Here is a 27356-nt window from a genome sequence, read left to right on the forward strand (position 1 = left end):
TTAGGCCAATCAAGAGTATTTGTGAATTGATGGGGATGAGGAGGGGAGAGCAATGGTGAGGGAAAAGAAGAAGAGGATTGCAAAAATCGAGTAGAATGTCCTAATTATATTTTTTGGGCCCACTTGGCCCAAATACATACGCGTCTGACAGAGCGAAGTGGGTCGAGCTTCGGAAAACATTGGCCAGGTTGGGCGGGCGGAGGGCAGGCTTTAAAAGATTGTCAGAGGATTAAATAGCGGTGCATGGAGTGGCTTGTGAAGTGTGAGGTCTATTTTGATTGAAGAGCTCGGAGATGTCCCTTTTCACTCCCCACCTCTTCTTCTCTGTCCTTCCCTGCCAATGAGAATGTTTGTTAGTTGATTTTTGGGAGAGGGGGGAGCAGTTAAGTGTGGTGCTGTCAGTGGTAAAAGGGTATATGACAGAAAATAGCTTTGGTTGTGTTTTTTTACCTTCTGCTTTTTCTGTGCTTACAGAAAATGTATAGTATATTTACTCAACTATCTGGATGGAGAAAAGTTATAAGGTTACCCCAATAAGGCAGGAGAGAGTGGCAGAGTAAAGATTATCTCTTTTCAGAAATATTGTTAGTATAATCTATTGATAAACTTTGAACAGACAAAAATAAAAAATCCCATGTTCTTCCTTCTTTCCTTTGTGAATGAAGGGTACCAATGTATTCTATTATCAATCATTTTCTTACAAAGCTGGGTTCATAAATGTTTACAGAATATCAACTGCCAGTGTCAAATCAATTTATATAATCTTTTACTAATATCTGTCAATTAGTCAATGCATGATTTGTTACTTATACAGAAAAACAAAGACAATCTGCTTAGAACCAGTGTAAAATTGATATATCTCTGTTTGATATCATATTGCTGGCATTATGCATGTGTTTGCAGTTTATCTTGTCTTCCATCAGAAAGTCAGTAAAATACAAAAATGTGAAATGGTTGTTATAATGGGTCAGTGTGTTTCTTGAGAGAGGCTTGTCTTTAAAACTAGGATGATTGATGTTGCGATGTGATGTGAGGGAGGGAGGGAGGGAAGGAAAGAGGAAGAAAGAGCAAGGAGGGGGAAAGACATCCTTGTAGGCTGATATATGCCATTAGGATCACTTACCACAAGTGGAAAGATCAAACTTGCCGTTTGGTATGGAAATTGTTGAAAGAAAACACTCTGCCAATTTGGCTGTGCATGACATTTTTCTAATGGATTTCTAATCACACAGCCCCCTTTCTGGGGATAATGTTTGTATTTTGGGTAGCTAGAGATGGGAGAATGAAGGAGGATCTGTTGCATGTTTGGGGCTGTGTATCTAAGACAGCTTTCACATTTTAGCTTGTGGTATCAAACATTCTTCTGCCACCATGAGTATTGAGCAATGTCCCCAAATGCACTGATTTTCATGAGAGATTTATTTGTAATTGAATGAACAGGAAAATTTGCTAAATTAGTTCCATAGAAGAATTGGAGAAAACATATTCACAATTCAGTCCATTGACTATTCAGATAAATGCCACTATGGTGCCCCTATAAGGAAGTTCTAATCGTCTGCCATGCATTGAATTATGTCAAGTAAATTAGAAATATTTTCCCCCATATTTGTCCACGCATCCTTACAGTGATACTGAGAGTTGAAGCAAAATGCAAAAAAAAAAGAAGAGCAATTCATTGACTACACTGCTTTTCTTTGCATTTTCAGCTTGTGAAAAATGGTATCAAGAATTAAATTTCAAAGAATCTGTTAAAAATGCACTTGCGTGTTCAAAATAAGGCTTTGAATGATTATGGAAATCTGTTAGTAAAACTTAAGTGACTTGAAATGTTGACAAGATTCATTAGTTCAGAATCAATCAAATATGCTGTAATGCCCAACCCTTTTAAACCGTTTGCTTTTTTTTTATTGTGTAGAAGTGTGTGCGTGTGTGATAGCAAGTTTTATGAATTGAATGGGCCGTGTTCAGTTGTGAAACATGTCTTAATGTTGTGGTTTGCACATATGCTCATCTTCTGCTTTGCAAATACACCAGGAAAGGGGGGGGGGGGGGAGAGCATAATTTGTCTTGTTTGGCTGCTTTGTTACACCGGCTGTGCAAATTATGAGTGTATTGTTTCTGATGATTCTTGCCAGTCATGCAGTCAGTGTTTACTCTTAGCCAAGGAACCAGAAAGCTGTAAGATCAGAACAACAGAGAAAAACAACCATAGACTGGTATAGAGATGTTCTTTTTTTTTCTAGGTGATTAGCATTTGCTGCTTACTTACCTATATCCTGCCAAGATGATAAATATGATCTCATTGAGCTGTCTAGGAATACAATAACGTGCGGCTATTTGATCATGAACAAACTCTAGCCTGGCTTCGTGTCCTGTTTCTCTAATTCTTTTTCACATTCATCAGTGATTGTTCTTGGAGTTCAAGTATCCTGCAGCATTCATATCCTGAGAAAGATAGCTGCCAAGTCATAGAAGGATTTTTTTTTCCATTCTGACATATCGCTGTGTAAAATTGTTCAAAGTTTGATTGCATTTTGAATATTTTTTTACTCTAGCATAGTTTGAAATTGCCCTAGATTGCAGGATGTGCAAATCATAACTGATTCAACAAATTACTTGATTTGTTAAATAGGTTCAACTCTACAGCAATTTGCACTCCACATTTCTTGTTTTAGACTGTCAAACATAATTCTGTTTGATTCTTTGAATGAAATTCAATTGCTAGTTCGAAAAAAAAAAAAACTTTATGGTTTTTGTGCAAGGTGAGTAACTCTCAAATCTGGTACAAAATCTTTGGTTTGCCATTGGTAGCTGTTAATAGTGAAGCAAAGTTCTTTGCTGAAGTACAAACTTTACTATGAATGATGTATTTAAAGGTGCATGGTCCCGGTGTTTTAGTCAAATGCGTACGCGGGCGCACGGCGCAAGTTTACTATAGAGACCTACGCTATCGACTCCTCTTAAGCGCTTACGCTTTGGCCCACTTCTCCGAGTCCGAAGAAGTCCGATTCACTGTAGCCAGTGGTCTGCTCACAGTTCGGCTCATGATTCGGCTGAGGGGGATGACCGCTTTAGTAAACTTCTTTTGTGATGTAATAATAACAAGCACATAAGCACGCACCCTGGCATTACTACAGACTGCGCGATGCGCAGAGAAGACAACGCAGGCAACGTTACTTAGCAACAACTACGCACTTTACTCTTGATGACAGCTCAACTTCGGTAATCTTCGTATCAATGCTAACGGTGATCGGCAGTATCATCGACAGCGCCCTCTACACTACCGGGACTATGCCCCTTTAAGAGATTAAATCAACATGTGACAGCATCTATCAAGATTCAAGAGAGAACTGAGAGAGTCTAATATTTTGAAATCATCATTCTGAGAAGTAGCATGGAATTTTGTGGATACAAGCGCTGCATGAAATGTTGTAATTTGAAAATTTCAAAGGAACAACATTACTTACAATTCAAACAAAGCCTCATTTCTGGGACAAACAAATATGCCTAGGGAGAGATGGGTGAGAGAGGGAAGTTTGTAGAAATAGGCTATATAAATTGGTACAATTTGAGATTCAGGATTCAAGATACTTTATTGACTGATGATTGGTACAGAAAATTACCTTCCGCTGGTCAAAGAAAGGAAAAGTGGCATTCTGACAAAAACATTGTACAAATAAAAAATGATACACGTCAAATATACATATAGATATATATATACACATACATAATTACACATATATGTACACATTGTGTAGTACATATACACAGGGCTCGACACTAACTTTTTTTTTTTCTGGTGGACTGTTCAGATGGATTTTGAATTCTAGCTGCACGATTTGGCCATCAAAAGATAGTCTGTTTGGAAATTTGGTAGCCGACATCAATTTTTAATGCTCCTGGACCACTGCCAATGTCATGCACTGATATGTTAGTAATATAAAAAATCTGTATGTAAAGTATCTGTACTAAATGAACTGACTAAAATGAGATAGACTGAGTAGAAGAGAGATCACGTGAATGATTGGATGAATAGGCAGTGCACTGAGAGATAATTGACAGAGAGAAGTAACTCACGTAGGAGGTGATTTAGGGCAAAAAGGGACTGAAATTTCCCACTGGACCACATAGTGACACCCCTGCCTTGCGCACACATTGCAAAGTACATGTAATGCACTGAATGGCAAGCCTGAAAAAAAAAAAGGTACACACACGGACATGCTTTAGCTTCAATGAACCGAAGGCCATTTTGCATGCAACAGTCATTTCTCCCATGTGGAGCCAAGGTAAAATCAAGGTTGGGGCCACTTGGTGCTTTTATTTGTGCACCTTGGCAACAGAGCTAACCCATGCTATCAAGGCTGAAGACTGGGGCAGACTCTGTCAGCATTTGTGGATTTGAGGTCATGACTTCAGAGATTGGACAGGTAGTTCATTAGAGATTAATTTATTAATGAGAAGTGGGTATGTAGAACTGGACAGAGGACAGGCTTGACCCAGTGTTTTGGAAGGGCAATTTGCTGTAGCATTTTGTGAGAAAAAACAGAAAATCAGCAGCAAGAAAGCTACCCATAGGTGTGATAAATCCATTGTGTTAAGCCCACTGCTCACTACCTGATCCAAACAGTGTCACGACTGTGGAGGCAAGGCGAGTCATGCGACCAGTCGCATGACTCAACACCGCACAATGTGCAATCAGACTACACGGCTAGGCTTACGACTGCACTGTTGTCAGTACATAATATTATACTGCAGCATGATTGGCTGAAAGTTCCACAATCCATTGTGAAAATTTGACATGTCCAATCTCCGTGACTGGCACTAAGACCCAGTGGCACAACTGGACACTGGCAAGGCTGGTGATGTCACACTTCCGGTCTTTATGTCGTACAACCGGTGAATTGTGGCATGGTTGTGTAGTGTGCAGTGGGCTGTAGTCTCACTATTTTTTATTGCAGGGCATTGGTATCAGACTCATAGGGAATATCAGCTTGAATTTTCTGGCTATTTTTATCCTTCAGAATAGAAATTCTGTTGCACTTTCAGTAAATGTATGGCATGCCTCCCAGTCACCTGCATAACTTTTCATGGAAGGGTAACTGTGTTTGGCATGTTGTTTTTATTGCCATTGCCATTGACTGGATGGGGGCATCTTAATAGCTTGTTACATGGATCAACCTGCAGTCCATTTTCAGTAATAGAAATGGAGTATTTTCCTCCCTGAAATTACCACATATGTGTGCCTTTGTCCTACCTTTGCTGGTATCTTGTGGTTGCTGTAAAACACAACATTTTTGCAGCATGAAATTTTCACGAATTGGAGCAGACGGCCTTTTTTGCAGCACAAAATTTTCGCATGTTGCCTCTAACAGTCAATGCATATAGCGTAGACAAGAACTTTCACGTGCATTCTAATTTCACGAATCTTGGCTCTCATGAAATTCGGGAAATTAAAATGCACGCGAACATTCCTTGTTTTACATTATACAGTCAACTCCACGTAAGTCAATCTTAACAGGACCAAGGAAAATGCATAATTAACATGTACAGAGGAATATCACATGTAAGGCTATGAATGTAAATTGGGACTTTTGATTTTCATCAACTTTAAGCCGATTGTTAAACATATGTGCTGTTGACTTTGGTAGAGTTGACTGTATTTTTTTATGAGGGAGACTTTCCTGTGTAAACAGTGGACAATACGTGTGAATGACCAATCTATGATTGGTTTAAAGAACACCTTGTTTGAAGCACCACCAGCAAATATTTTCTGGACACCCAATCAGTTCGTCATTGAAACCTGCTATACAGTTCCTTTCATTTACTCTTGATGAATGAGGTAAGCATTACATTCAATTCAAAGGAAAATTGGGTAATTGAAGAATATGAGCAACCAGACCACGTGTGACAAATTCCCAGATAACAGACATTTCTGTCCTATTTCCCCTCAAATCAGAGATTTATAGCCATTTGAAGGACAAGTTCACCTGAATATATGTGTGGATCGAGTAAATGCAGCAATATTAGTAGAACATATCAGTGAAAACTTGAGGAAAATTGGACAATCTATCCAAAAGTTATGAGTTTATGAAGCTTCAGTGTAGCCATCGCTTGATGAGAAGACTACTACAGTTTGTGATGTCACATGTCATAGAACAATGTAAAGAAAATATTTCAGGGAACTTCAACATATTTAATTTTTCTCACATATAAGAGCACTTGACTTGCCCTTTTCAGAGAGCAGGGATAGTAATATTACATTAAATATTATTCATTAACAAGTCAAGGGAATGTGTACTTTTCCTATCCAAAAATGAAATTTTGTGGAATTCTCTAATTATATGTTCTTTTATACTGTTCTACGCATGTAAATCACAAACTGTAGTAGTCTTCTCATCCAGTGATGGCAGCACTGAAGCTGTAAAAGTTTGTAACTTTTGAATGGATTGTCCAATTTACCTCAAACTTTCACTGATGTGTTCTACTAATTTTGGTGCATTCACCCAATCTGCATCTATATTAAAGTGAACTTGTTCTTTGAGTGTCAAATTGATATTCAATGCAGCCTTGTAAAATGAGCCTTGTGCAAGAGATTCCACTGTTAATTCAAAATATAGACACGCTGTATGCGGGTTCGACACTAACGGTGGCCCGGTGGCCCGGGGCCACCAAAAACGCACGTCAGGCCACCCAAATTTCAGAAATGAAGAATTTGGTGGCCTGATCAGGCCACCAAAAAAGGTCAGATATTTGCCTTTGGGCCACCAAAAATAAAAGTTAGTGTGGAGCCCTGTGTATAACATGATTACCAATTTGTTAGGAGTATGTAGAACCCTCAGTGAAACTAATTCATGTCCATATAGGGCCATATTCAGCAGCACAGTGGTCCATTGTGATCAATGTAATTATATTTTCTGGATTTTGTGTAGGCTGTTTTTGTATAGGCCTCTTGATGAAGGTAAATAATGTAATTTCTGAAAGAAAGATTTTATTCAGAGGGGTGAAGGTTCAGATGCGAGTTTCTTCACTTTGTCTCCCTCTACAATTTTCTCTATGTAATTTCTGTGTTTTAACCCCCAGTTTGTATAGTGTGAAGAAGGACAGTCAGGCAGTTTTGAAGTACAACATATTTTTCAAATAAAAAAAGAAAGAAGAATAATACTGTGCCCTATTCATAGATTAAATAGTTTACAATTAACAATCAGTCCTAAGTAATTTTGGATAAAGTCTCTTTTTCACATAATTTCTGTTTTGCAGAATTTGTGAAAAAGCAGTAGTATATTAAGGCATTTACAATGTATTTGTAAATTTTGTCAACCTATTTATTCTGAGCATCATCTAGGCAGTGGTAATATATTTTTTGCTGTCTGTATATCTCTTTTATATGAAGTATGTTGTCCAAAAAGCCATTAATGCTCCATGTCAAATCTTTTCTTGCCAGATAACCATCAGCATTATGTGGCAGTGACTGGTCATCTAAGACCCAGAGAAATCGCCCTTCTATTTCAACACCTAAGATCAGATTATTGTTCATCTGCATAATTCAATATTGAGTGGTCATGTAAGACCCGGAGAAATATTATCTCTTCTGCTGCATCCCCTGCAGTCAGATTATTCTATTTCATTTTATTGGCATCTCTTTTTACCTCTCTGTTTGATATCTTCTTCTTGTATTTCTGTTGGTGCCCCCACTTTCCCATCATTCCCCATCCCATTCCAGTCACTTCTCCCGACCCCTTGCTGGAGTGGAGATGTGTATCTTAAATCTCAAAATGGTTTTAACTGCTAAAAACAAAATCCGCATTATGTAAGCAGTTTTCCTTGTCCCTGGTCTAGTAAAAGACCTGTTTTGACAAGTGATTGATGGAACAGTAAAAACTACCTGCATGATCTTACCATCAAGAAAGATTTTGAAAAAATGAATTCTAAACTGATAAAAGAAAAGCTGCACTGTCAATGTTATGGTTTCATACCTTCATGTAGTTATTTGTTGTAACTTGGCCAAAAATGAAGAATCCACACACTGCATTCGTGCATAGCAGACACTGGTATTGTGGAGAATAAATTATAATGCTAGACTTCCGTGTTAAAAGCGGATAATGGGTCAATTAAACTCTGTTCATGACAAATATATTTTTTGAACAAAGATTCTGCCAATGTAAAAGACACTCAAATGTAAATGAATATATACTTTTCTATTTGCTGTGTTGCTGAGTGTTTTTTCTGCAAACTTAAGAATACAAGACAGATTTATGGTCTTTCAATAGGATTCATTTCTAATGTGTATCGATAATTTCCATAGTAAGTGTAAGCATAAATGATCATCATGGTAGAATTGAAAGTTTGCCATCTAAAGATGTATCATATACAGATTATATTTATGTGTATCTTTGTGCAAGTCTGAAAAGACTTTTTTGCTGAAGAGAAGCCTCTGTTTGAGCCCCTTACTTGCATTGTAACCATTATAAAGCAATGTAGCCAATGGTTTTCAAAGCATTTGAAGCCAGAACTGATGAACCACATCTTTCCCCTGTGACCATTGCTTGTAAATTTATCATTCTGGTGAATGCAGTGATTCCCCCCTCACTCTCCTGCCCCACCACCTCTGGACATTGGTCTGCCCCAGAATGCTCCCCCTCCCTCTCTTTCCTCTTTCTTTCTCCCCTTCCTTCTGTCTCCAACATGGCGAAAAAGACAATTTAGTAGCCGGGTATCGATGTGTTGCCACACCTGACCACCCATCCCCCATACCCCCACGGTCCCCACCAGGGCGATCAAGTCTCAAGCCGTGCGCTCATTACGCCATAGCGCCATCGTGGGGCCGCTGTCTTAACTTACACGACGAACATTTCCTAGATCTTGGCAAATTTACAGGGAACTCTATAGGCCCCGGCTAACCAGTGGTCCAGGCTGAGGGGTAACCCTGCCTGTGTTTACTTGCAAAAAAGGGAGAAGAAAAGAATCCTATCTCTTTCCTTTCACAGAGGTATTCTTTATATTTTGCTCTTTGCTTCTTCTCTTCGGAAGTATCTATGTTATCTGTCACTCTCTCTTTTTTTCTTACTCTCTTTCCCTCAGCAAAGCACTTTTCATTTTGACTTTCTGCTTTTAAAGGAAGAGTAATGAGTCTTGCTTTGGGCTTATTTTGGATACCTTGTTCTTTGGTCTGGTCAGAAATGTGATTTGATATACAGTGGATTTATCGATATTTGCTCCTGGTGTACTTTTGATGGAAAAGGTGTAAGTGCTTATGGGATAGAAGTGATAAAGTTTGTAGCATATTCATGTATCTTGTACCCCATTACACTACCCTATTTAATACTGTATACGCCAAATATTTCATGAGGTTTTTTATTTTCACGAATTTTGCAAGTCAGGTGCTATTCCGCGAAATTAAAGACACATGAAAAAATTGACTCTGATCTCGATATGAATGTGACGTACAATTTTGTATTGGTATGCACATTTCTCTGTTCAGTTCAGAACTCCACGGTCGCAAATTTAACCACTCGCGAAATCGTCGGGAGGTCCCGATTCGCGAAAAAACTTAGCACATGCTAAATATATGGCGTATACAGTATAGAAGTTTGGTTGTCAGAATTGATATACCCCTCCCCCCTTCACCATGACTGGTAAGCTTTCCAGTGAACTGTAGAATTTACTGACCATTTTCATGCTGTTATCATCATTATTTTATATTTGTTGAATGTGCCTCTAATAATTGTGTACTATAAGAGTTTTTTTTTGTCTGAATGAGAAAGGATATGATTTGATGTTTTAAAGCAGGACAAAACTTAGTCAAAAGTTGGAAGATTTGCATCTGGTGTGCATTTCTAGGCTGTTTAATGAGCAACAAACACAGCTAACCATGAAATTCAGATAATTGCATTGTATTGAAGATGCTCTGCAAGTCATAAATCATTTGCTGCCTTGAGTGGGAAAGTTCTGAGGAAATATCATCTATATAGAAACGTTTATAACTGTAGTTTCGCCTGTTTTTCAGATCTCATTTTGTGAAATATATTTCTGCTTTTCAAGAGTTTGTGGACACTCGAAAAAATATGGATGGAAATGCTATATTTTCAAGTAACACCTTGTGTTGTGAAACTATTGATATCTGCTTCTACAGCAGAGAGAAAGAAATTCATACCAGATAAAAAGATGTCAAAGGTGTAATTTTAGTGGCGCGCCTCTCTCTTGGCTTGACTTTCTGCTGTAAGAACAGGGTGCATGGATAGAAATATCTTCTTCAGAACCTCTTGAAGTATCAATGAGATATGAAGGACACACTGAGAGGGAGGGAAAAAAATATAGGGGGAGATGTGAGGCACGAAGAGAAGAAAAATAGTGTCCAATCCAGTCAACGACCTCCAAAATCTGTGTGGAGCTTGATGGTGGTTTTGTTGTAAGTCGAGCATTGGATACGTGATTTGTTAGCCCGGAAAAGCCGACTCCGATCGCAGCCATCAAATACTCGTAGCATCAGCTCTCCCAGACCTCTGTAATGAGGAAGGGAACACTAAAACTCCATCCCACTGCAACAGATATTGTAAAATTTCTTCATCATTTCCAAAAACGTTGAGGAGAGAGAGAGAGACAGAAAAAAGAGAAGGACAGAGACAGGAAATATAAAAAAAGGGTCTTCATCATCTCTATATGCTCTTCCTCTCATCCTCGTTAATGTTTCAAGTCGAAGTCGACTTGAATGCGCAGCCAGGGCAAGGGATAGGCTCCCTTGAGGGGGGAAGGGAGAAGACGCCCGGATCCCATCACCTAAATCAGTTGCGGGGGAAAAGTCACCGATAGTCGAATTTGTTCATAAATAAAAGGAAAAACGATATGCACAACCCAACTGCGACTACCCATCCCTTGTGTCCTGTGTCATGTAATTGCCTATGCCAAGGAAGGAATCGTTCCCCGAAGGGTATCGCATGATCCCGTGTGGACTCGCCAGGGGCCGGGCATTGACTTATCACTGGAGATGGGGAAGGAAGAGAAAAAAAGCCTTCCCTGCATCGCAAGAAATATCCACTGTCATCCCCTGCACTGGGCGTGAGACCATAATTGAGAAATGTGAAATTGATTGATCATATCTTTGTGAAAAGCAGAGTTGAAAAACTGATAGTTATTTTCACTCAGAAATGAATGTATTAATGACTTTTCTGAAACAAGTTAATCAAATTATATGCCAAAGATACTTTGGAAAGTCTTCCAAAACTCCATTTCAGAACCGACAGGTTGAGAGGTTAGGGTACCCCTCAACTCAACGTGGGCTGCAATTTCAGTCCCAGTATCATTATCAATAATTACATTTCTGTTGATTTCTGTGTGATGAGCGGGTTTCCCCATCATTCCATCTCTTCTCGCTGGCATTGATTCGATCGCATCAAGACGTGGTATGATTCCTTGATTTCATAAGTCCCACCGGACATTACCAGATTAACTTGTCAATTTTAATTTTGGAAATCAAATGGATTTATATCTGCATTATGTAAAGAAATACTGGTATAAGTGTTGCAATTAAGGGATATTACGTGTAATTTTGCAGTATCAGTGGACGCATCATGATATGTAGTAAAAAAGTTGTGGCTGCTTTCAAATTTTCCATCTTTTGTAAGAGCTGACAAGGTGTTGACAACCCATGCGAGTGAAATTCTAACTTGGGCTCTGAACAAAATGTGAGAAATTGAGTCATTTAGTTTCCATCTCGTATTGAATATAAAACTGAAGAAAAATTGCCTAATCCTGTTGCCCCCTAAGCAAATTGCAGTCTCATGTTTGGGAATTATCTGCTCAAGGAAGCTTTTGTCTCAGCTTATTAATTTTTTTCATGGATAATAGTTTAGCGCACAGTTTGAATTTGTGCTTGAAATTACGGTAGCAGAGACATATTTTGCTGGCTCTTAATTTTCAGAAAGTCAGAATTGGTGGTGTGTCTTACATAGATTTGAGTGAAAGCATTCCTGCCTACCTCTGTAATTCAAAAGGCTTTTGTTTTCATGGCGGAATCTATCTGTAAACATATTTTCCTTGCTATAAAATCTTGGATCCCTAGGCTGTCATATTCTGCCATCCATCAGATTCAATACTCTGAAAATTGATCAACCTGTCAGCGAAGAAAATTTTACTGTTCAGTTGAAAAGGACAGTTGGAATTAGATTATTGCCAGTAAATTATTAGAGGTACAACCATGAAACAGCAGATGATATGAATTGTGTTCTAAATCATCTTTTAATTCCTAAGTGGCATTGCTCTGACAAACAGTGATATCAATGTGATGAGAAAGTAAATTGAGAATGTCACCAAGAAAAATTTGGTGTTCAGTGTATGCAGTGAAATAGTGGCAGTGCAGCCTGGAAAATGTCATATTTGTAATTGCACTAACTTCATGCAAGCTGCAACCATTACAGCTGTCAGTAAGTCATCTAGAGCTGCATAGTCATGCAACTGTGTCATTACTCTGTACAAGTACATGTTTATTTTGTGATGGAATATCGCCAAATGTACATTTTTGTGAAGGAGACATCTTTATCCAGAATCTTCCCAGTGCATAATAGAGATATATGTCTGTACATTTCTATACAGAGCAGTACAGAAATTAAAAGCAACATTCATACTTTGTATTCTAGTTCTGTTATTTTTGTACACAAAAAGAAAGAAAATTTGCAACAGCATTACAGTAATATCAATATGATTTTTTAAAGGTGCTAGAAGGACACAATCTTTACTAGTCACTTGACTTACAAACAAATTTTAGGAACTATAGCTTGTATCCAATTTTTCACAAACTTCCTCTTTGCTATATTGCCTTAAAGTTTGTATGTCCCTTTTGCAATCCTGAAAATTAGATCCCATTTCATTAGGCTGATATATCATAGAGGTAGGTAACTACCTACGTCTTGAGGTTGGTAATTTAAATCTTTCCTCAGTATACAGTATAATAAAACTGGAAACTTCCTTATGATGGAGGGGGAAGCGATATCATACATTTCTAGTGAATTCATTTGGACCCCGAAAAAATTCCAACCATTATTCTCTGTACAAAAGGGGAGCATATTCTTGAGTGACATGGGATTAGTTTTTTTGTTTTTGTTTTTGTTTTTGTTTTAAATCTTAACTCTGAGGTGTATTACGGTAAGATTTCGTACTCGATGTTGGGAGACATTATTCTTCAACCATTCAAAATGGATATGACCTTTAAGTTAGCCATTATGTTCAAAGATTATTGACCATGAATGCTAAATGCCCTACCCTATTTTTGAGAAATCATGTGCTCTGTTTGAGACCCTATACATCAAGGTGAACTTGCTCTGTATATAGTGTTGGAAAACCAACCTGCCCCTCCCTTCTCCCAAGATTGTTGCTTTCATTTATGAGGGTCTTACATGCATCATTGTGTCATGAAAGATATGTTGTGAAGATAAAGCTGAATACCAGTATACATTTATACACCTAGGTTGAGAGGGACATGTTGAGTAAAAGCTTCTTGCCCAAGGTACTGGGCGGTAATTGAACTCTGGTCCTCCAATTTGGAGTCAAGAGTCTTATCCACTATACCACAGTGCCACCATGACATGAAATGGCATCAGGGAAAAAGTTGGCTCAATGTGCCCCTTGTCTATTGGCTTTTGCGGAATGTGAAAGTTCACTCATTTAACATGGTATTCTAGTCTATGGATATTTCTCAATGCATCAAGTAACAAGCCATTCCATGCACCTCAATGCACACCACTTGGATTTCAGTTTGCAATCTGTATGCATTAGTTGTTGTAATGTAGGGGGAGCCTAAAGGTGGGTATCTCGTTGGCTTGGAGACTAGGTGGCAACCTGGTGGGGACTTGAGTCTCCTTGGTCTTGAAGTGGTTGCAGAGATGTTACTGCAATGTCTCCTGGAGACTAGCCTGGTCTCCGGGGAGTCCGAAGAGAATCCAACATGTTCAATTTTTTGGAGACTTTTTCCAGTCTCCAACTGGTCTTGGAGATGTCTCGTTAGTCACGGCAAAGTCGCAGAGACTAATTTTGTCCATTAGATCTCTGAGACATCGCTGGTACCTTGCAGAGACCTGTTTGCAACCAACCAGAGATGTCACGGAGATGTCTCCATGACTGAAAAGACATCTTGGAGATGTCTCTTCACGATTTCCAGAAGAATAAGTTATCACTTTTGAAGACATCTTAGAAGTCGCCCTGGGGTTGCCTTCTTGGTGAGAGTGCAAGCCATTTTTGTGTGTGTGTGTTTTTCAAGTCGCACGAGTCACGGTGATGTCTCCTCCAATGAGATAGGCCCTTAAAGAGACTGTACAGTTCTGGTTGAGGTGAGGATTTAGCTTTTAACGTTTTGCGAGATATTCAGAAACCATTCTATGAGATGTCAAAGAGCATGCAATTCTAAGGAGGATAAAAAGTTTATTTGATGAAAATCGGTTTTGAAATGGCTGAGATATCAAAAAACAAGGTAAAAAAAGAGATCCTAATAAAAGGCGTGGCCTGTCGCCTTTTATTATTATCACTTTTTTTGGATATCTCAGCCATTTGAAAACCAATTTTCATCAAATAAATGTTGAATCCTTTTTAGAATTACATGCTCTTTCATATTTCATAAGAGGTTTCTCATTATCTCACTTAGGAATGTTATAAACCTGAATCCTCACCTCAACCAGTACTGGGCAGTGCCTTTAAGCAAGCTTTCTTGTGTCAGTAAAGGCCTGTATAAGGAAGGTATGCAAGAAGTGTGACAGTGAACTGCTCAATTTACCAGTTTACATTGTGGGAAAATGAAGAGCTGCTACAACATCATGGTGATTATATACTGTATACACCATAGATTTAGTAAGTCTACCAGTACTTCTTTGTGAATCAGAACTTTCCGACAATTTTGTGAGTGGTTAAATTCACAATTCTGGAGTACAGCAATGGCTTGAGAAATTGGTATCATTCACTTATTTTCAGATTTTCAGGAAGAAGTGTGTGCATCCATTCACATAGTAAGCTTGTCAAGACTTTGACCTGCTAGACTGTATTACCATGCACCTTGTTTTAAAGGGACTGTACAGTACTGGTTGAGGTGGGGATTCATGTTTTGAACATTCCTAAGTGAGATAATGAGAAACCTCTTATGAAATATGGAAGAGCATGTAATTTTAAGAAGGGTTCAACGTTTATTTAATGAAAATTGGTTTTCAAATAGCTGAGATATCCAAAAACGTGATAATGATAAAAGGCTACAGGCCATGCCTGTTATTAGGATCTCTTTGTTTTACCTTGTTTTTGGATATCTCAGCCATTTCAAAACCAATTTTCATCAATTGCACTTTTGATATCCCTTAGAATTGCATGCTCTTTGACATCTTATAGAGTGGTTTTTGAATATCTCGCAAAACATTAAAAGCTAAATCCTCACCTCAATCAGAACTGTACACACCCTTTAAGTGTGTACATTGCATTCATGTCATGATTAGTTCAAGCCATGAATAGCATCTGACTTACAAGATTTACAAATATGAAAACCTCATTAGATATTTGGTGTATACAGTATTCAACCTGAGGTACCTCTTTATGAAAGTCATTCCTAATCATCCATTTAAACCATTTCATTTTTTAAGTCTTCATTTTTTAGAAAAATAGAGAGAAATTGATGGATTTTTCTATTGATGAGATAACAATCTAGCAGCTACATATACTTGCATTAAGGAGAACCTTTAACAACTCAATCCTAGTGCAGAGCTAGAGACCTGCCTGCCTTGATCTGGGAGAGAGGGGGTGAAAATCATCGGCCAGTTTAAATTTCAGGTGGTGTTTGTTCATTTAGGTATCAAGACTAGCCTATTGCACAGTGTGAAGAGAGCTTGGCATGCCCAGCATACTTGCTGTGTAGGTTAGGTATCCGATTCCACCTTCAATTTATCATACCTGAAATACCAAGTGGTAAATTTCGCTTGTTGTTGACAGGCCATAGCTGATTCCATGCAGTTGACATGAAACATGAGAAAGAAAAAGAGAAAGATGAAAAAAGAAGAAGAAATGAACACATTCATACTGACAGGCAGACAAAGGAGAAACAAAGCTTGGTGTTGGAGAGATGGAGATAGATCAAGACAGTAACTGCTGCAAAATTAGAAAGTATTGAATTAACTTGTAAAATGGTGGGGTTAAATGGAGGGAGTTTTATAGTATACTGAATAATTGCTCAAGCTTTTTGGCCCTTTCTATCAAAGCTAAGCTTGAGTAAAGGTGTAAATGCTACGTATTGCTAATTCAAACTCATATAATATTTAGCCTATTATTATTTAGATGTTCACCTAAGTTAATGTTTGCCAGAGCTAAGACCCCAATATTTATGTTTTCATTTCCAAATGATAAGGATAGATGTGTGTGTAATCACTTTTTCCTTGAGTACTGTTGGCTCGTATAATAGCTGTATTTCACTGTAATACACCTAACTGTTGATCAGTTTGTTCAATTTATTATGCTCAAATAGTTTGTTTTCAGAATACTCTAAAAGAAAGTCGCATTTAGCCACCTTTAAGTGAAAAGAAAAAATCCTGTGATAAATAAGAGTGAGATCACTGAACACAAGAGTGAAAGTTTCATTAAAATTAGATTGAAATTAAGAGAAGCATGAATTTGATATTTTTTTTTTCATGATTTCTCAGAATTGTGATACAAGTCACGGTATATACTGTAAAATCAGAAACATTTGCGGCATGAAACTTTTGCGAATTGGGGCTGACGGCTTTTTTCGCATCGTGAAACTTTGGCAAATTGCCACTGGCATTCAGTGCATCATGTTGATGAAGCTATACATTCACATGCATTTTACTTTTCTAATCTTGGCTTCTCGGGAAATTCGTGAAAGCTTCATGCACTCAAAAATTTCTGGTTTTACAGAATGCAAAGCAGATGAGGGGATGATGTAATGGCTCTACAATCTCCCTTAAGTTTTTACATGCAAGTTTGTTTATTTTTTTAAATCTCCTCTTTTGATGGAAATTTAAGAACAAGAAGTAATGAGAAATCGTTCTAGAGTTTGAACTATTCAGCAATTCAACCTTTGTGAAGCAGTTACCACTTCTACTTGATGGACATATCTGAGATTGAGTACACAGTGCATTGCCAAATATCTCTGTCCATCATCAGTGTGAAGGAGAGGGGGTCAAATTAATGGCTGAGATAGTTGATAAAATGTTGATATTGAAAAAAAAAAACAGCTTAAAGCTTAAAGGGGAAGGCTAGTAACTGATCAGTGGGAATCAGTGGAAATGCTGGGAGATGATTGTTCCAATCCTTATGAGATTCATTCAAGAGTTCATTGTATATCTATTGTTGTGTGAAAATGATTTGCTTCAGAACGGTCTCATATTCAAGTAATGTGCAGATTAATGCTCCGTCACTGACCAGGGACGCTAACCTGGAAGCATTAAAGTGCACATTACTTGAATATGAGACCATTCTGAAGCAAATCATTTTCACACAACAATAGATATACAATGAACTCTTGAATGAATCCCATAAGGATTGGAACAATCATCTCTCAGCATTTCCACTGATTCCCACTGATCAGTCATTAGCCTTCCCCTTTAAATATTACACAAAAAAGAGTGCTTTAGTATTGTTATGTATGAATGAATGGGGCAGGTAAGACAGTATTTCTCTGTCTAATATACATATGTGATTGACAAAAATCATTTCTGCAAAAAGAAAAAAAACAGTTACATGTAAGTATCAAATTTTTTTCCATTTGCTTCTGATGGGAATGACACCTTTACATTTCCAGTTGTTTGACTTTATTCTTGTGATCAAAGTCAACCTGAACATTATTTTCAAGAAAATATTAATGAGTCTCAAAGCAGTGGAAAGAAACACCATTATATTATGAGAGAATCTAAGAAACTATATCCGGTTAGAAGATGAGTTTCCATATGTGTATGAATTGGTATTGTAATCTGGCAGATCAGGTCTAATAATGGATTTTGTTTCTATTGATATGCCCTTTAGACAGGGATTGACAGAAAAGTTATAAATAGGCAGATAGTTTGAGAAAGATTTGTATACAAAGTTCTTAGAATTTATCTTGTCATGTAATGATTGATATGCAGACCAGTAATTTCTGTTATCAACAAATCAAATATGTAAGGATGTCAGTCAACAGCTGAATCAAATACCAATGTTCCACTATGGTTATGAATTCTGGTTTCCAGTTTGACCCAAATAGACATGTCCCACAGCAAAGAACAATCCATGAGTGACAAAGAATGTCATTCAGTAGGAAGAAATGAATGACATCAATTCATCAAATGACCCTTATCAATTAAATTAGTGGATAACTTTAAAGTCATCAGCACAAGTGTAATTCATATGTCTCATATGTCTGAAGGGGATATGTTAATAAATTTGTCTGCCAGCTAATGACATAGAAAATGAAACTAAATTACTCGTTAAATCGACCAATTACTGGAAATGACTTGCACCAAAGATCAGCAGCCTCTCTAGCCACTCCAGGTCAAAGGTCACACTGACAGGGACTAGGTTGCAGATGGTATAAGCAATATTTTGTTGCTTCAGTGAATTGTAGCATGTCAGTGAATCTCATGTTGCTTTCTTAAATGTTGGTTAAAGTGAAAAAAGTTGGATCCTGATATTTGAAGACAGGAGGTTAAAAAAAAAGATTTTTATGAACTTTTTTCTGCATTAACTTGATTCAACCAATTCATCAACAGTGTGGTATGTGCTGTGGAATTGATTAAGAATGGATGTAATATGACATTATTTGTAGGCTCTCCATTAAAAGGTGAATCACATGCAGCATCTCTTCATCACAGATTTTGATATTTGATTTCATGATCTGCACACTTGCCCTCTAAATAGTTACTAGCTGCCCCCAAGCATTCTGGTATGTTCATATAGATATTGTTAAGGTTGCTACTTTGTTGGCCCTATGTTTGCACCATTGTCTTGATGTGCAGTCATATGACTTCTATGGGGTTTCAAAGTGCCACAGTGAATCTGGAGGAGCCTTGGGGGCAGTAGAATGATTCTTAGAGTGTCCAGACCTGCTTGTTCGATACAATATCAACCAAAGATTGCACAGCTATCACAACCACATCAGAAGCCCCAAGGGATGTGAGCTTCTCCCATTATGGGATTGCAGTTCTGGTTGCAGTTGGTAGAAAGACCTTTTTAACCTCCCACATGTCAGCCCTCTGCCGAGAAAGCGAGGGAAAGAGAGACTCATCATTTCCCTCATTTTTCCCCGTTCTGGAGAGCCTCTTTGCTGCTGAATGTGACACTGCGACAGGCTATCATCCAGAGGGGCTTGCCAGAATATTGCCTCCTTCAGAAATGTTACTTTTTGAGCAAGATTATATTGTGACATGCCACTTAGGTGTCAGGGCAGATGGGAGGCAGGGTGTTTGATGCCAATAAGTGATATAAATTTGAGCTGAATTTTCACCTGTGGCCATGCAATGAAGCAATAGCTGCATTTGTTTTCCCATGTCTCTATGTGCTACAGGTAACTTGCAAACTGACAGTTGCAGATTTTTGAGATGGCTTGCAAACAGATGACAGTGTATCGCATTTTATTCAGCTTTAATGAAAATAATAAATTCAGGTTTAGGATGGAGTAGTTTATGGAGTGGCAGGACATTTTTGAAGATTTGATTTCAACACTAAATCACAATCAGAATAACACAGCTGCAAGTTAATGTATCTAAGCAATTTGCAAATAAATAGATAACAACACATTTATGATTGCTAAGATAATACAACATTCTCATCAGAAAGATACCATACAAGATCATATAACATTTTAAAGTATGCACTTGTTTCTTTCTTTACAAGTCTTATTGTGGTTTGTTTTCTGTTTTCTTGCAGACATTAAAGATGATGACAAAGATGGAGGTGCATCTTCGTCATCGTCGACCATGGGTGACTCCGGCAGCATACTAGATGACTTCAGGAAGTGCATTGAAGGTTTTGATCCTGCAGATGCCGCTGTGCTTAAGATGCAGGCAGTGCAACAAGCTAGTACTGAAATAGCAGGACTTGCCAATGGGAGTGAGAAAGGACATACGGGTACGCAACCAGAGAAGACGCCAAAGGTTCTTGAATACTTGAAACTGAAAGAGAATGGTTGTAGAGACTTGGAGGGGAGAAAGTTTCTGAGCAGAGTGGGACCAAATGAGGATGATGCGGCCATGTTCAAAGAGGTTAGAAGGTATAATATTGTCGATGGGACGATAATGCACTGTCGAGAGTTGGAGACAGAGGGCGCTGATGGGAGTCAGGATGATGAGGATGATGAAGACAAGCTGTATGACGAGGAGGAGACAGGATCAGAAAGCAGCCCCAGCCAACCAATGGATGGAGAGGCAGGGGAGAATTTCTATCCATGCAAGGTGTGCAAAAAGCGTTACATTTCCAAGTCCAGCTTGAGAAAGCACATATGTCGAGTTGGAGCAGAGAATGAAGACAAGGGCCTTGCCGATGCTGAGAGGAAACAGGGGGATGAAGTTGTTGTTCCTGGCCATGCTTCCATCCCACTTCAGATACCCATCCCCATTCCTGTTGACCTGATGAGAGACACTGGTAGCACTGATAGTGAAGTCTTGGACATGAGGTATCAGATCCCTGCCACCCAGCCACTTGAGAATGGCCACACCATCATCAGTCCAGTGACTGGCAGCCTGCTACCCTCTAACGGAGAGTTCTTCACTCTGACGGGCGAAGCACTGGTCATAAATGAGAATGGCAGTCTTGTCACAGAAATCCATGCCTGTCCAATTTGCAATATGACATTCCAGCATGCAAGCCAGCTGATGAGGCACAGGAGAACCCACAGCAATGAGCGGCCTTTTGAGTGTGCTGAGTGTCACCAGGCCTTCAGGCGCAAGTGCCACCTGAAGAGGCACTGGCAGCGTATCCACAGTGGGGAGAAACCATTCAAGTGTGGCATTTGTGGTAAAGCCTTCAGTGATAGGGACCACCAAAGGCAGCATGAGACTATCCATGGCCCCGAGACGTATCCTTGCCTGAAGTGCCGTAGTGTGTTTCCCACTGAAGCATATTTAGTAGCTCATGTTGCAGAGCATCCTGACTGCAAAGCTGCCTTTGCAAAGGGTGAGGATGGTTCACCCAAGAGGGTTAGAGGTAAGCGCAAGGGGACACCGGGCTCCTATAGATGTGGCCTTTGTGGGGATTTCTTCAAGAAGTTACGTCAAATCCAGACGCATCAACGTGTCCGGCACCATGATGTCTTTGAGAAGAAATACAAATGCAATATTTGTGGAAAAGGATTTGATTTGATATCTGACTTAACACATCATCGCCACACACATGCTGCTCGGGGAAGTAAATATGATGTGGATAAGGAATCAGAGAGACCAACCACATTAAAGCAGATGCTCACCAATGGAGCAGAAAAGAATGGTCAAAACAAGCAAGAGCTTATGGGTATGCTGCAACTGCTGGAGCGCCGCATCCAACAACAACAAAAGCAGGTGCGCAAGATGGAGAACCAGCAGGACCGAATTACCCAGGAACTCATTGATGGTACAACTCCTTCAACGCACAACAACTCAGCAACGCCTGAATCAATCCTCAACAACAGCAAGTTGCGCACTCTTCTAGAGAGGCGGCCACTCAGTGAACTGACAGTACTAAAGAGAGAGTGTGACCTACAGCAAGGTGGTCCTGACCCTAAGATGCTGAGAGCCAACAGAATGGTTTTGGACCTATCCAACCCGAAGATTCTCAAGACACCCACATCACTGGCACCTCTACAGAGGCCTGGCACTCCTGGCCAATCTGAAGTCACCCACATTGGGGAAGCAGCACCTGAAGAAGCCAGCATACTTCAGTCATCTGCCATCATGGACCTGATGACAGGAAACCGGCACAAGTGTGAGGAGTGTGGCCTCTCCTTCTTGCTCTACTCAGACTTCAGAGCCCATCGCAAGAGGCATGAACGAGCACGGCTGGCCATGGGCAAGGGAGACGCCGTAGGGGGCACAACGACTGACATTGTGTGTGGAAACCCGGAGGGAGACCGCTCCCTCTGTAGAGACTGCTGCAACCAGAATGATCCCACAGGGTCTAAACCTGCCCTGATGATGCACCATAAGCATGATGACGAAGCTGGAAGCCAGACAAGTAAATTGGGAAGCAAAATGTGGAATGGCAAGCATAACTCTTCAGGGTAAGGCCAGCAATAAGAATAATCTTTTATTTCATTTTCATGTTTTTATTAAAAAAAGATGGTTGTAGGTGTTGAAATGTTTCTACTTCATCATGATGAAATGTAAACTTGATAAAGTTGTTCATTCTACAAACTTTGATTTTCTTGCACAATGTAAAGTGTGGACACATAATGATCTTTTTTTTGGCATTCTTGATGTGGAATGGTAATGAAGGGCAATGAAGCATGAAGTTTTCCCATTATTTCATACATTGGCTTGTGTCTCTTGCATCGCAGGCCTTGACTTGCATTCACTCTAATCCATGATAGTCCCACTCCACTGTCAACTATTCTTGGATGTGTCAGCAACATAAAACCCACAATCATTTATCACTGTTGTTCAAAGGCATTGGAAAGGCAGGTATCCATTTGTGAACCTGTCAAAGCCAACTTACCTCTTCCCACTCCCTCAATAAAGCACATGTTAAGAGAGGAAGAGAGACAAGAGAGAAAGAAACAGATAGAGAGAAAGAGGGAATCTTCTTACAGTATCTCTTGCCCAGCATTAAAACAGGAAACTGTCGCAGATCAGTAAGGAATCTCTTGTTTGTCGCCCAGCTGTAGCTTTTTCGGACGCAAGCCAAGATCTCATGTCCAAGGTTTTGCCATAAAGATCAGCTCATCTTCCAAAAGTGGCATTAGTGCACGGCCGCTCTGTCGGGCGGTATCATATGAGCAGCATTTCAAATAATATCTTAACGGACATTTAAGCAGGGGCTGGAAGGAAACTAGCTTTGATGAGAAAATGCAGAAACTTTTTGCATTCCACTTGGAAAAGTATTTTGGAAAAGTTTAGATTATTGGGGAGAAACTGTGCATATGTGTGTAAGGATTTGTGGAATGTGTATAGAAAATGGATGGTAATGTATGTTATACTTCAATATGAATATTGTCAGTCATATCTTGTTAAATCAAGTTATCAGATGCTTCCCAATTATATAGACAGCATACGATAAGTGTTAAATTTGAGAAACGTCTTGTATTGGCTGTAAATCTGTTATCTGATAATTTAAATCACTCACATTTCACAGTCATTTGTTTTCACGTACACACATGCAACAGCCTTTCTGTATAGAAATTAATGACTCTTGAATGCCTTCTAGTCAATTAACCATCTTGTGTTTAGCTCATTGCCAAACTGGAAAGACTGAGATAAAAAAGAGGAAGTTTTTGAGAGTTATATTTATTTCAAAATGGCCCATCGATATTGTTAAGCGCTATACTGCCCCTTCCCTGAACCCCCTCCTTTATTAGTGCCTCCCTTCCAACCTCTTAATCTGGCAAACTGAAGGAAGAGCAAATTTCAGGGTGGACAACAATGACCGTATGCTGAAATAGGTCAGTTGGCAATTATTTATGCTCATCCGACACGTTTGATAGTCTGTGTTGGATTATGTCGTCTCATCTGGAGGGAAAGCCGATCAGGAGCCTTCAATATAGCTGCGATTAAAATGGGGATTTCATGTAAGCGATAGGGCTCAAAACGGGATGATTTTACCTGGAGTTGCCATGGAGGGTCAGAGTGGATTGATTTTCGTGTGGACGAGAAGAACATAATCACTAAGGGTTATTGACTGGTGGATTGAAGAAATATAGTTAAAAATGCATTGACATAAAAAAAAGACAGACAGAGAGACGCGTTGATGAGAACCAAAGAAGAAGGGAAAAAAAGAGAGATGGAAGGAACAGGGAGCGGGAGGTGAACAGAGCCTTATCACGTTAACATGTATCCCATTTGTTTTCTGACAATGAAGGACAGCCAGAAGATTATTGTATCAGGGAAAAGAGTGTTAGGTTGTCATGATTGGCTTACAATTTGTAGACATTTGGAAAGTTTGCAAAGATCTACCAGTGGTTATTGGGCATTGCATATCATGAGAGTTTGGGGCCAGTCACCTGGGATATATACTTGCTGTATTACACTGGCCAAGCATTCAGTATCCACCCTGTAGTCCCACAGGAACCAATTCTCAAAATTTGAGCTTTTAGATGAGAATTTTTACCAAAGATGATGTGTATCAGTCTTACCAATGATTACAAATGAAATGCAATTCACTTTTTTTGGGAGAATTTTCATCAAGATAATTTGCCAAAAAACATAACTATAGCCTGGGTGATTGTGGAGTAAATTGAAGTACTTGTGTCAAAATGCATGCCTGTTCATAGAACAACACAACTTGAAATATCTTTTCAACAAGGAATCATCCATGTTGTCTGGAGTAATAGGAAGAAAGGACAGAAAAAGAAATCAGCAAAACATTAGAATGAAATCCACTTTGGAACGGATGCTTCTGGTCTTGTGATTGTGACATGCTGCTATACTTTAGCTCTTATTTCACTTTAATTTTACTATAACTGTTATCTCACACATCTTTATTTATTTATTTTTATAACTACCTTTTTTCTCATATGATGGCTACTAAAGTATGTCAGGGAGGGCTGGTTCTTAGGCCTAAAAAGTTTTTTTTTTCTTGAACTCACAATAATGTAATTTTTATCAAAAAAGTCATTGAGTACAGAAGTAAAGAGAAAAGCATTACAGAGAAACAGAGAATTAACTTCATGAATTAACTGGAGAAATTTATTCTGAATGAAATCAGAGAAATTGAAATCAAATGGAGATAAGCAACCTATCAATTGAATCCCAGGTGTATTTATAGCATTTTGAACTCAATGAGACTTGTATAAAAAATATGTGACCTTGATTGTAGTCACCGAGAAACCTGTTGTTACTCTGTCCTCAGAGTGCCAAACAATGTTTATTCAAATTTACGCAAACCTTTTGCTGTATTATGACTGTATCAGTGACTGATGAATGATTTCTGAGGATACATCCTTTAGCGTCAAGATATGTTGGACATCTTCACATGGAACTATCTTGCATGACCACAGTGTACTTGGAGGATCTTGGGGCATTTCATCAAATGTTTTGTCAGTGGTTTCACAAACAAATTTTCTCTCAGCCAATCAGATACAAAGATTCTGATAGTTTAAAAACACTTGTCAGTGACTGAGCGACAAGTTTCATGAAACACTCCTCTGATATTTAATTTTTAATTTTTCTGTTTGCTATCAAGTTTTTTTATCAGTATTTATTGAGTGGGAATACAGAGACTTACCAACATTACCTGATCTTGTCATCCCTATATCAGTACATTCATCATTAATGAGGTCATGTGTGTCTGAGAGTTAATGTAGCTCATGGTGGCAGTGTGTGAGTCAGGCTGGAAAAAAGTTAGCTGTTCAAGGTAATAGTACTAAATCCATTATTATAGGAGCAATGAGAATTGTATTATGTGCGTAAGTGTTTGTATGTGTAATTAGGAATAGAAGCAATTAGTTTTATTGGAGATGACCATAAATCTACATTACTGCAATGTACTCATTGCATAGCATTGTGAATCATAGATGAGTAAAGTCTGACCTATACACTTGATATCTATCTGCTTGCCAGCTCTGCTGCATGTTTGGTCATGCGCGCATCTTTTTCTTCTCAATGTTATCCTCACCGTCAATGTCTTTATTATGATTAACCTTGATGCATTTCTGCTTTCCAATAACAGCAGATATCAAAAATTTTTGTTTGAATTCATGTTTTGTCACATTGTTAGCACTCCACCAAAAGGTTTCATTATTATCCTCCTAATAGTTTCAGATTTTTTTATTTGTGGGGGGGGGGGGGAGAGGGGGAGGGGGAGGGGTATTAAATGGCTTATTACCTCAGCCACTGCCATGTATGTGTGTATGTGTATTTGCTCTTTTCACATCAAGTACATGATTGTATGCATCTCTCTCATGAACATCATAGTTTATTTTGTCATCATCATCCTCCTCCTTATCATGATAGTCATCATTGTTATTCATAGCCTTGTCTTTACACAGAGTAATCCACCATCGGTAAGTTTTACTTCGTGAATCAGACCTGGTGATTAATACTTTAGTCGTCATGGCTTTCATGACTCACTCTCGATGTATAGGAAAGGGAGGGCATGAGGGAAAAAAACAACAACCTAAACACAACAAACAGCTATATGCTTTAGGAAGGGAAGAAAGGGAGAAGGGAAAAGGTGACAGATAGGAAAGTAAATCTAGCTTATACCTTTTTGGACCTCTCCGTGAAATGAATACTCATCCTCTTGGTAAACTCAGTCACCCTTCTCCCCTCCCTCTTTTTCCTCTCTCTCTCTCTATCTCCATCTCCTTTCTCTCTGTCTTACCTTCCTTATGCTTCTATAAATTTGTCAGAATTTCACTCCATTTCTGTGTTGTCTTTATCTAGATTTGTCCATCTTTTGACTTACTGAAAAAAGGGGAGCAAAGAGAGCATTTAAAAAAGAGAGTCACAGCCTTGATAAATCTTGCTATGTTCATTTGTTGACATCACCAGTTCTTTCTGCCACTCTCAAACCTGCATCATGTACCTCTCCTTTTACCTGTAGATTTTCCTCACTCTTTATCTTCCTGGCTGCCGATTCCCTTCATGTGCTCATTTTGTCTGCATGTTTTCTTCTCTTGCTTTATAGAAGAGTGGTGTTCTCACTGACCTTAATGAAAGATGATGTATTTTATTCTGTCGTAGCTATTTCATCTAACATTTTTTCTTTCTTCTCTAGCCACCAATATCCACTTTTTAGTATGATCATTCTTATTTAATCTTTGTTTTTGTTTTTTGAATACCTGAATATACCTCACATTTTCTTTCTGATTGCATGTCTCTATTTCTAGCTGAACATAATTATATGTCCCATAAGTTCAATATATACATTTTTTAGAATACAATGTGAATATAAAGAATGCGATATGGTATGTTTTTGTGTGAGTGTGTGTGCTTGTGTGCACTGCTGCTGTCACCTCACTCCCCTCCATTCCTCCCTCTCTCCATCCCTCCCTCCCTCCATCCCTCCCTCCCTCCATCCCTCTATGCCACCCTCTCTACCTCCCTTCTTCCCTCCCTCCCTCCCTCCCTCCATCCCTCCTTCCATCCCTCCCTCCTTCCATACCACCCTCCCTCCATCCTTCCATCCCACCCTCCCTCCCTCCTTCCATCCCACCCTTCCTCCCTCCATCCCTCCATCCTTCCATCACACCCTCCCTCCCTCCATCTCTCCCTCCATCCATCCTT

General features: G+C 39.0%; 1 protein-coding gene across 1 annotated transcript in view; it reads left to right on the plus strand.

Moving 5' to 3' along the window:
* LOC139730524 (uncharacterized) overlaps nucleotides 1–27356 on the plus strand; it is an 80350-nt gene that overhangs the window by 39377 nt on the left and 13617 nt on the right. Inside the window, exon 2 of the mRNA XM_071641376.1 lies at nucleotides 19873–22195. Coding sequence (XP_071497477.1) covers nucleotides 19873–22195 — 2323 coding nt within the window. The remainder of the gene's footprint in view (nucleotides 1–19872; nucleotides 22196–27356) is intronic.

This window comes from Diadema antillarum, unplaced genomic scaffold, assembly GCF_040938485.1.
Source record: "Diadema antillarum isolate AM-2024a unplaced genomic scaffold, OU_Dant_1.0 seq00000320_RagTag, whole genome shotgun sequence".
In the NCBI taxonomy this organism is placed as follows: domain Eukaryota; kingdom Metazoa; phylum Echinodermata; class Echinoidea; order Diadematoida; family Diadematidae; genus Diadema; species Diadema antillarum.